The sequence below is a fragment of the Xyrauchen texanus genome, chromosome 12 (genome assembly GCF_025860055.1).
Source record: "Xyrauchen texanus isolate HMW12.3.18 chromosome 12, RBS_HiC_50CHRs, whole genome shotgun sequence".
Taxonomy (NCBI): domain Eukaryota; kingdom Metazoa; phylum Chordata; class Actinopteri; order Cypriniformes; family Catostomidae; genus Xyrauchen; species Xyrauchen texanus.
In genome coordinates this window covers 19,739,951-19,751,808 of record NC_068287.1, presented here as the reverse complement: position 1 = coordinate 19,751,808, position 11,858 = coordinate 19,739,951, and the positions used below count along the sequence as shown (strand labels likewise).

General features: G+C 40.2%; 1 protein-coding gene across 1 annotated transcript; it reads right to left on the bottom strand.

Moving 5' to 3' along the window:
* Positions 1–200: 200 nt before the first annotated feature.
* On the bottom strand, positions 201–3,832 carry LOC127652701 (actin, cytoplasmic 1). Its single transcript, XM_052139015.1, has 6 exons — positions 3,681–3,832; positions 2,355–2,484; positions 2,026–2,265; positions 1,297–1,735; positions 1,012–1,193; positions 201–890 (listed from the first exon to the last, which is right to left on the bottom strand). The coding sequence occupies exons 2-6, from the start codon at positions 2,475–2,477 to the stop codon at positions 747–749; spliced, it is 1,128 nt and encodes a 375-aa protein (XP_051994975.1). The 5' UTR covers positions 2,478–2,484; positions 3,681–3,832; the 3' UTR covers positions 201–746.
* Positions 3,833–11,858: the final 8,026 nt, after the last annotated feature.

Here is an 11,858-nt window from a genome sequence, read left to right as displayed (position 1 = left end):
CTTTTCCCCCCTCCAGAGTTAAACTTCTTAGGGGGTACAGGGTTGTCAGTTTCTCACCATGCCCAGCATAAAGCAATGTGGACATTAACATCTAGGACCCCCCACCTAGGTGAATTCATAAATAGTCCACATCCTGCCTGCAACTTTCTTGAAACTGCAGTTCAATAACACTTAATTTGACACAGGAAATGACAAGATAGTATGTCTTAACACATGTGCACTTTATTGGAATTGAATTAGTCAGTGTACAGGTTGGCCCCACCAAATGTCTGGCACCGCCACATTCCACACAGCTTTTACAATATGCCCAGGGGGGAATGGAAACCTTTACATGTTGAATTGTAAAGCTTCAGGTTTGGAACAAAACAAAAAAACAAAACAAGATTTTAAGGCTGAAAGTACAAAAACCCAGACATTGTTTTGTTACATAATTTACATACAATACTACAATGTTAAGTATGCTCCCAATTTCTGGGCAGCCTTCATAGAGGCAAATAAGTTTCAGAACAATGCATTTAACAAACATTTGGAATGACTAAAAAAAAAAAAAAAAAAAAAAAAAAAGTCCTCAGATGCATTGTAGAACTTCGGGGATGCTTATTTGCCAAAAACATTGCCGTCACCTTCACCGTTCCAGTTTTTAGATCCTGAGTCAAGCGCCAAAAATAACAAGCCATGCCAATGTTGTCGTTTGAAATTTTTCCTCTCTGCGCAGTTTGAGTCGGCGTGAAGTGGTAACAGTCCGTTTAGAAGCATTTGCGGTGGACAATAGATGGCCCAGACTCATCGTACTCTTGCTTGCTAATCCACATCTGCTGGAAGGTGGACAGTGAAGCTAGGATGGAGCCTCCGATCCAGACGGAGTATTTACGCTCAGGTGGGGCAATGATCTGCAAAGAAAAAAAAATAAATAAATAAATAAATAAATATATTAGTAAAATGCAAGTTGATCAATGCTTGCAAGATCTATTGGTTGGAGGGGTTTTGGTCCAAATATAGACCCAAGCTCACCTTGATTTTCATTGTGCTAGGGGCCAGGGATGTGATCTCCTTCTGCATCCTATCAGCAATGCCAGGGTACATGGTGGTGCCACCAGACAATACGGTGTTGGCATACAGATCCTTACGGATGTCCACATCACACTTCATGATGGAGTTGAAGGTTGTCTCATGGATACCGCAAGACTCCATACCTGTGGGCAGGAAAGCAAATTGTTAAACAGAAGTAATTCATCAATCCTCCAAGTTAAGTGCAAAGCCTCTAGACTGTTAGGGAACATTTGTAGGGCAACTTACCCAGGAATGATGGCTGGAACAGGGCCTCTGGGCACCTGAACCTCTCATTGCCAATGGTGATGACCTGTCCATCAGGCAGCTCATAGCTCTTCTCCAGGGAGGAGGAGGAAGCAGCAGTGCCCATCTCCTGCTCAAAGTCGAGAGCAACGTAGCAGAGCTTCTCCTTGATGTCACGGACAATTTCCCTCTCAGCTGTGGTGGTGAAGCTGTAGCCTCTCTCGGTCAGGATCTTCATGAGGTAGTCAGTCAGGTCACGGCCAGCCAAGTCCAGACGAAGGATGGCATGGGGGAGTGCGTAACCCTCGTAGATGGGCACAGTGTGGGTGACACCATCACCAGAGTCCATCACGATACCAGTGGTACGACCAGAGGCATACAGGGACAGCACAGCCTGGATGGCAACGTACATGGCAGGGGTGTTGAAGGTCTCGAACATGATCTGTTGAGAGGGTAAAAACATTAGTCAATATTCAAATGGATACAGCACAGTCCACAAATCCATGCAGGGGTTAGTTGGAAATCCAGAGTAAAGAAACAAAGTGCAGAAACAGCAAGAGTAAAGAAGAAACTGCAAAACAGGCAGGCAAAATAGATAACCTGCTGCTTCCAGCAAAAGATGAGAAACTCAGCAACTCAGGACACAAAGCCTAGAGAAAGTGAATGAATGAGAACTTAAAAAAATGAGGTAGAAGTAACAGCACAGGAAGTTGCAAAGGCATTTAAACCAACCTGTGTCATCTTTTCCCTGTTGGCCTTGGGGTTCAGGGGGGCCTCTGTGAGCAGGACGGGGTGCTCCTCAGGTGCAACACGCAGCTCGTTGTAGAAGGTGTGATGCCAGATCTTCTCCATATCGTCCCAATTGGTGACAATACCGTGCTCGATGGGGTACTTCAGGGTCAGGATACCTCTCTTGCTCTGAGCTTCATCACCAACATAGCTGTCCTTCTGTCCCATACCAACCATCACACCCTGCAACACAAGAATGAAACGTTTAAAAATCTGAGTCCCACACAAATCAAATATTAATTGCACAAAGTCAGTCAGAAAGCATTCCTCACCTGATGTCTGGGGCGACCGACGATTGATGGGAAGACAGCACGGGGAGCATCATCTCCAGCAAATCCGGCTTTGCACATACCAGATCCGTTGTCAACCACCAGTGCGGCAATTTCATCATCCATGGCTCAACTGCAAGATAAAACCAGAAAAACTTGTTTAATCAATTCACTGTCGCCATTAAAAACATTGCAGTGCACATGTGAGCGTGTAGAGTAAACTTCCGGTTTCGTCGAACATTCTACAATCTGACCGCTAGAGTGCGCTAGAGACAATGCGCGCCACCGATATGCCAGACAAAAAGGAAGTCCCTCTGCATTCTCTCAGTACTACCATAAAAGGCAATGGTTTGAACCGCTTTGCAGCTGGCGGCGGTGTGGCATTCAGCCAGAGTTGCAGGGTTCAGTAAAAGGGAACAGATTTCGACATTCATCAGGCCTGGGCCACTCCCTGAATTCTACAAAAGAAATTACATCCTCATCAATCCCCGCCTGTCGAATTTCGACGGGTCTTTGCCCGACACAACTGCGTCACAAGAGCTGCAAAGAGCTCGTCACTCCTTAGGAGAGGACACTCATCTCGTGAAACCCTGTAAAACTAATTTGATATAATTCAGTCATTTGACAATACGTCTACGTTCACGGTTCCTCTTTCGAGACAGTTACAGTAGCACGCGTTCAATCGGTCTCGAATGCTCTAGCAATTGATCTGAAATTGACCACACCTTAGAAATATATATGCCTACTATTTTCCCGAATCTTCAGTATTTGTACAGTTCCGGCGGATATTTCATAATTTAAGGTGTACGGAATTTTATAGCACGCACTTCATGTGTTGCATGCTCTCAAAGGAAACGAGTTAACCAGTTCCTTTTCAGTTCGCGATGAATGAATTCAAGTGACTGTTGGTTAGCCTGCTAGCTAAAGTAGGTCACACCCTGCTGCAGCATGCCTGCACAAAGAACTTCACATGCCGGCTATCCATCAAGTGTGCAACATGCTTCACCGACTATCAGCCCTTAACTGTACTTTTATACATAGCAAATGGTTACATTTAAAAAATAAAAATCCGTTTGACATTTCACCTAGCCGTTCGATTTAGTGCCCGCAACGCTCACTATTAATGCCACTAGATACAAAATTCATAATTAGCCACGCATAAACAAACAGTCATATTAACATTATATTAAGAACAGTCGCCGTTTCAAAGCAGTTACTACATCATTGCGGTAAAGACCGGTCATTCTACCACGTCACGTTCTCCGTGCTTACGTATACAATTAAACATAATAAATAGACTGCTTTACAAGCACACAAAAATCAACTCACCTTAGGTTTGGGGTTTTTTTTTCGACTTAAGAGAATGTGTTACAGGTAGATGATATTCCGCACTAGCTGCGTATGGAGGAGCTCAAAGTGAGGTTGAGAAGCTGGGCGCGCTCTTTTATACCACGGCATATGCCCGGCTCGAGCCATAAAAGGTAAACTTTCGGAGCTCTGCGCTCTGATTGGTCGGGCGTCACACGCCGGGCTGTGTCGCGTGCACATTGCTGCACATTGCTACACTTGCTGCTTGCAACTTAAGGGTGAAAGAACGGGAAGCCAGACTAATGAAAGAACAAGGCCTATAGGCGTTTTTTGTGAAAATTAACCTTTAATAGTTGCGAATTGTCACTGCTAAGTTTTCCGTTATGGTGTGTTTTGTTGTGGTTACGCCACTTAACTACAACCGTTTAAACCGTCCGTGTTAGGTTACAAATGACAGTATTGTTCATACTGGTGGACACCTCCTTGATATTGTGTTTACACTCTATCACAGTAGTGGCTCTGTAGGTCATTTACCTCTTATGTTCACAGTTATATCAGAAAACGCTGAATACACCATCCTGGAATGCCTCTTAGTATAAAAATGAGGAAGCATACTTTTCTTTAAAGTGACAACGCACTGACATGACTGTTGTATATTATAACTGTAGAAATAACGCCTGAAGTGTCATACAAACTGGTCCGTGCCCATTTCGTAATATTGGCAAAGACTATGTAATGAAACTTGTGCTCAATGGAACTTGCATTTCTTTAACTGGTAGTTGTTGCCTACGCAAAATTCACAATGTTTAGGGGTGAAATTGGATCTGTGTAGGTGTGTGCACATGAGATAATTATATGGCAAGGAGTGATTGTATTTATTTACGGCTGTGGCCTAACCCTGGTTTATAGTAGACATGACGTTGATTGTCAGCACTCAGTCCTGAATGTTTACATGGCATGTTTTAGAGCTGACATACAGTTCTGGTATCTCATTCTGAAATATTTTCCTACACATTACTGATGTAGAGTATCATCGATACAGAAAATTGCACTTTAGTTATTTGACTCTTCGCTGAGCTTTATTATAATAATAATAGGTCTTGAGAACATTGTTTCTTTGGGGGGAAACGTGGTGATGTGTTTTTGGTCAACTTCAGTAAATTAAAAAGTATCCTACATATTTAAGAGATCACTAGAGTTTTGAAAACAGATAAGGCTTTGCTTGAGTAGCAGTGATGTTGTCAAGCTACATGTGACTTTTTTTAATATGTAACTTATGAGTAATGCACATGGTCTCACTCAAGATATTTGTGAATGGCAGTTAGAAGCATAACAAATAAAAAAAAACAGCTGATTATGCTAACCTCGCAGATACCAAGGACAGTGTTGTTTTGTGGCCTCAGTAATCTATTTGTCTTCCATACATGTACAAATATTTGAACTTTCTAAATTGCAAGTACATTTTTTAACGTGTTTCTCAAAATTTCATATATATATATATATATATACTACTGATGTAGAGTATCATCGATACAGAAAATTGCACTTTAGTTATTTGACTCTTCGCTGAGCTTTATTATAATAATAATAGGTCTTGAGAATATATATATATATATATACACACTGGTGGGCAAAAGTTTGGAATAATGTACAGATTTTGCTATTTCGGAAGGAAACTGGTACTTTAATTTACCAAAGTGGCATTCAACTGATCACAAAGTATAATCAGTCATTACTGATGTCACCTGAGTATCTGGACAAACTGACAGCTAGAATGCAAAGGATCTGCAAAGCTGTCATTGCTGCACGTGGAGGATTTTTTGATGAGAACACTGAAATAGTTTAAGAAGTTCTGAACATTTCTTTCAAATTGTAATAGTAATGTTACTAGTTATTAATGTCCTGACTATACATTGTGTTCAGTTGAATGTCACTTTGGTGAATAAAAGTTCCAATTTCTTTCCATAAGAGCAAAATCTGTACATTGTTCCAAACTATTGGCTGCCAGTGTATATATACATTTTGTAGAGTATTAAGTAAATGATGTGGCTATAGCATGTATGAAAAATAACAACTGACCATTTTTACATGTTGCACATTTGTATTAGTATTGTAACATCAGCTTTTAAACAAATGAGTGGTAGGGGGCCTGAGTAGCTCAGCGAGTATTGACGCTGTCTACCACCCCTGGAGTCGTGAGTTCGAATCCAGCCAGGTCTTCTAAGCAACCAAATTTGTCCAGTTGCTAGGGAGGGTAGAGTCACATGGGGTAACCTCCTCGTGGTCATGAGGGCTGGTTCTCGCTCTTAATAGGGCACATGGTAAGTTGTGCGTGGATCACGGAGAATAGCATGAGCCTCCACATGCTGTGAGTCTCCGCGATGTCATGCAGAGCGAGCCACATGATAAGATGCACTGATTGACTGTCTCAGAAGTGGAGGCAACAGAGACTTGTCCTCCGAGGTGAGGTGAGGATCCGCATCACCACTACCTTGTAAGTAGTGGGAATTGGGCATTCCAAATTGGGGAGAAAAGAAAAACAAGTGGTAGACAGTGTTGCCAAACACCACCTTCGAAAGACTAAATAAGAAATCTCACTTTATATAGGCCTATGTACTGAATGTATGCATATATTATAAAAAAATATATGAAATGGTCAAAAAATAAGTTCACCGACAAAGTGTGTTATTCGACGTCAGCAGCTTTGAAATGGGCTTTACATAAATCTTCTCTGTGGTAAATTGATTGATCCGTGTACAGCAATGAAAAGAGCTAAGGTACACTCAATCTGCGCACCAGACAAATTACTAGGTGATGCAAATGAGTCCATACGCTCCTGCTTTTGATTGGATGTTTCGCACTTGCGACGTGCTTAGTGGTAAATTAATATTTATTTAGATCTGACTTCTTACCAAATAGTTTGACTTTATGTGTGTGTTTAATAATTATTTGCCTAAAATAGCCAAAAAACCTGCAAGTATATTTAAATATAGCCAAAATATCCCATTGTCACTAAACCTCATTAAAAGTCACAGCAATGTTGAAAAAATTGCTGTTTTTGGTGAAAAATTCCCCAAATTGGCAACATTGGTGGTAGATTATGGTTCACATAATATTGGCAGTCCTCAGCACTGACATGTTCAAGTCTTAAGCCGTTTTCATCGATAAGGACATATGCAATGAAGTTTCTTCCACCCATCCCCCAACACATTTTAAAGAATGCCAAGCATCCACCCACTTATAAACACACGTTGCTTAAATTTTAGTACATAATAAATATGAACCTGTTAATGTGATGTGATACTGTACATCTTGCAATGTTTTCATTTTTGTTTTAGCTTGAAAAAACATGCTTCTCATTGTAACTTTTGTTGGCTTGTCTTGGATCTTGTTACAGCAGATGTGCTTTTGTGAGTCCAAAGTTCCCCTGAGGACCGCCACCCTTCAAGCCTGCCTTCCCCCGCTTCAGTATCTCCCATTCAGCTCTAAATAAGGTACTATCCTAATGATCCTCAGCTTTGCCCCATGACATAATAGGGATCAGAGCAATAACATTTATGTTGAAGCTTGTCACTTTGATAATGTCTTTCTCCTTGAGAGTGCCCAAGTATCTAATTTCTGATTTAAAGCTCTCCATATTGTGATAAGAAAATAAATGATGAAATTCATCTCAAAGGAACATTACCTAGGCGTGTGGTTTTTGTGAAATCTATTACAATAGTAGTTATCTCCCATGCAATTGCCCTCAGTTCTACAAAACACTGAAGTAGCCCTTTCCTTTGTTCCTTAGCACTTGTGAGCATTGCACAACAATTCGCTCCCTAAAGTACTTTTCTCCAAGCACCCGATACCCAGGGATTAAATTGGGGTGGAACAGTCCGGAACGGTGCTTTGGCATCTCCGATTAAAAAAAATAAAATAAAAATGTGGGCAGTTTGTTTGTCACTGCATTCTATTTCCTGCAGGCAGACTTCACTTCAGTTTTTGTTGATGGATTCCATCTCCATATAGTGAGTGTGTTTGCCGGGCCTGGCTCCATTTTAAAATCTATGAGGGTGCTTTTGAATTTTGTTGGGATGCTCTTGTAGTTAAAGTGAAGAAGCAATGAAGCACTAGCATTATATAATTGAGAGTGCTTTAGGGTTGCCAACCATCCTGTGTAACCGTCCTTATTCACGTTAGCGCCATTTTAATGGGAATGACAATATAATGCCATCTCTCCAATGGCATTATAACTCATGTTGTCTGGAGTTTTTTGTCTACTGAATGTTCTTGGAAAGATGTTTTTTCAATGTTTTGCCTGCAAAACAATTCCAAAACACTTTAAAATGCATTACAGCCCATTGAAGATACTGTAGGTCTATCCCTGCCAGCCTGATAGAAGCCTTGATAGAAATTTGGTTCCTTCTGGTCGTTGAATTAAAGTGGTTTTCATTTTGTGTGTATTAGGGACTGTTCACTCTGAAGGCATTTTTGTGCCCATCTGTTAGTTTTTCAAATCTTTTGCAAACAAGCAAAAGAAAGTTTTGTAAATAAGCTCTAGGTAGACCTCTTTAACCGTTGAGCTGCATCACATCCCGGAGCCCTGCTAAAAAATAAATCCTGTATCTGGAATGTCCCATATTTGTCTGGCAGAAACCTCAAGCACCCCTGTATAACTGGGCCTGGTGCTCGCTCGAAAACACCTTCAAAGTGGGGGATGTTATGGATCTGCCTGCTCAAAAATCCCAGTTTAACTCCTGTCAATACCTGTATTGAAGCCAAGCAGAAGGCCACCGTTTGCCCCCCACAGAAGGACCACCAATTCACTTATATTTGCTTGCTTGATGGTGAGTACAGCCAGTCACTCAAGCTAGAAAAGAAGTCACATTTACACTGCAAGCTGGCCTCCAGTATAGAGAATGGTTTAAGCTCCCAGTTTATGGCCCATTTTGATTAATATACACCTGCCCATCTCCTCTGTTATCCCTCTACATGTAAAGAAATAACATCCTTTTTTGATTGTTTTTTATATTTGATTTGAGATACAGTTAAATTAAATTACATAGCAGTCCTGCAACATCTTCAATGAATTTTGGCAAACAAAGAAATCGTTTCTGCCTCCATATACAGTATTCAACAACTTGCAACAGGATATGATACTGGCCAAGAAAAAACACTGTTCCTTATTTGTGTTCCTCTGCATAACAGTGGTGACTGTGTCCTCTCTTACCATACCAAAACTTCACATCCTCTGAACAGTGATAACTCGTAGGGGACCACAGGATCCATTTATATCCTTTGTATGGCAAGCTGGTTGCCAGCACATTGATTGGTAAACCTGTTGAGGATTTGTCACTCTACATGATTTGGAATAGGCAATGTGTTGAGGCAACTTTTTCTGCTAGAATGCCTGGATGCTGTATACTAGGATTGTGCTGCTTATACTACAGTGCTGGCTGATCAGTGGAGATCAGTGGCTTATTAGCATCCCACAGAGAGAGCAGCTAACAGGGACTCATTCTGGCTCAGTCCCTGTTGCTGAGATATAAATAACTCATTTTGGTAGAATTTCTATAACATACTGCTCTGGAGATACCAGATTTGACAGTCAGAAGTGCAGGCAATATCAATGCATACGTATCATAAATTGCCATAAAGAAATATAGCATTAACATAAATGGCTACTTTGGTTCCTGTATTTTGTGGTCTGCAATTTTCCTGCTCTACATGTATTGGTATTTACCCAAGCTTAAGGGGTATGTGAGATGTAGGAGTAGACTTATGGGTCAGTTTTTAGCAATATCTTCTTTTCTACCGCCATCTAATCTTTCCCCCACCATCTGTTTGCTCCTGAGCGGAGGGCTGATCTGGGATTGGCCCTGGAATGAGTTAGACATGCACGTCCTCACTCCAGACTAAGTCAGCCTTTAAAGCAGCATGGGAGAGATTACTGTGGCAAGCAGCATTTCTTGAGCAGGCCACAGGAAATTGAGTAATACCAGCAGGAAAAGAGCCTGCATCATTACAGAATTGTATATATCAGAGTGCAATTTCAACATCCATGACCTTTGAGCAAACATGGACTTTATGCAGTGGGTGATCTAGATTGAAATTAGCCTTTAAGAATAGCACATTATTAGGGAGGCTTGTTAAGGCAAAAATCACTATTGCTCACAGTGCTCATCTTCAAAACTACTAATCCTAAGTATTATACTTCAGCCCATAAATCGTCCTATATATTGTGTTACCGACATGAATGACACCTCACCTTGTGTGTCTTGTTGTGGGGATGTCGTTTTACTTTTCTAAACAACTGAGCCATATCTAAAGAATATAAACTTTGGGTCGTTTTTGAGTCAGAAAACCCTGGCAATGCCTTAGCAAACACAAACTGCATAGCAATGTTCTCTCAATCACTTAGAACACCTTAGCAACCACATAGATCCACTCTGGCAACCACCCAACCCAGTGGCAATGTAGAAGTGAGTTTCACACATACTCACATTTTCTACATTAGAAAATGTACAAATATTGCAGTTTCCCAGTATGGCATCTTTAAAGCATTTTGCAACCCAAAAATCAGTCACAGGCCTGTTCTGATTGGGTCACAAACAGCAGGGAAAAATGTTAAATGCACATAACAAAACACATCTAATTATGTAATAATGCTGAGTGAAGATTGAAAATACATTTGAAAAAGTGATCAAACACTTCCCATATCTCTTTTGTTGACATGAAAGCTGTGTGTCCAATCAAATTCTACTGTATTTTGGCACAAATTCATCTGTCACTTTTGGTAGATGCAAATATGAACAAATTGCGTGACATGCCCACATTCTCATAAGTACCCTGTCACAGGCTGGTAATTCAGGCTTTTACTGACCGTTCCTTAGTTATAGTCTCATGTGGCTAAACATGTTAGCCATTTCTGAGTGATGTCTGTGATTCTATCCCTTAAGCATAGCACACCCAACTTTTCCCAAGGCCAGGCTCCAACATCAATATTGGTAGAGGCCTATATTTGGGTCATTGTGCAAAAACTATACACCAACTGTCTACCCACCTTTAACACTATAAAAGCCAGTCTAATTAATAGCTGAGCATTGGCATTATAAATATAAAACAATTATGTAATTTTTACTCAGATTTTTCTTAACTTTAAATTTCAACATATTTGACCCAGTAAAATTTCATAGATTTGACCCAGTAAAAGTAAATATGGTAACTGAAATATAACCATTTTCCTTAAAAGTTTAACATTTTCACTGCATTAAAGGCATGGCCCCAAACCATAGGCCATTGTTAGTTTCCAAATAAGGAAATGACTTAAGCATTTCATACAGGAAGTGAATTTTAAGGGATGTCATTTCTTCTGCAAGTTTGTACAGGAACTGGCATTCAAATATTCTGGTTTGGGAGAGGTCTTAGCCAACTCAGGAATGTACTGTACTCTCTCTCTCACTGATGTGTAAAAAGACAACATTACAGTATACAAACGGATCTTTTAATTACTTTGTAAACAAGACCACATCTGGATGCCATATTGCTTTAGCAGGTTCTAGTTTATATTGTCTAATTATATTGTCCATGTATATGTATATTGTGTATGTTTTTCCACCAGAAATCATTGTATTTCTTTCTTAATTTATTTCATACTCTATTTACAAAACTACTATAGAACCAAAACAATAAAAAGGCCCTTTGGCCTGCCCTAGGATGAGAGGTTGTCTGTGGTCTGCTCTGTAATTTGTAAACTATAGTAAATATCCTTACAAATCTGTTGCCATTTCTTTATTCATGACAAAATTATAAGATGAAAAGCAATACACAAGACAAGTCCTTTCTTGCAGAGCAATTAGGGAGCCTTTTTGTCTCAGGTGTGGCATAGAGTTCTGAATAATGACCAACGGAAAGGGTGACTTTTTTAAACTAGTTTTTTTTATGGATATTCAGCCCTGTGTAGCTGTGAAGCTACAAAAACAACTGTGAGAGAAAGCCTCAACATCATTTTGAAGAATTTAGATGGAGAGAGAAATGATATAGCAACAACATGTTCTTTAAGACTGACATGTGCTGCATTCCTCTTTAGATGAAATACATATTTTTTTCCCCTTTTTTAAAAATGTGTTTTATTATCTAACTTTTTCCACAAGAGGATTCTTCATATTTATTTCCTCAAGGGCTTTTGCTCTAGATCGTTTGTGTTCTTTGGCTGTG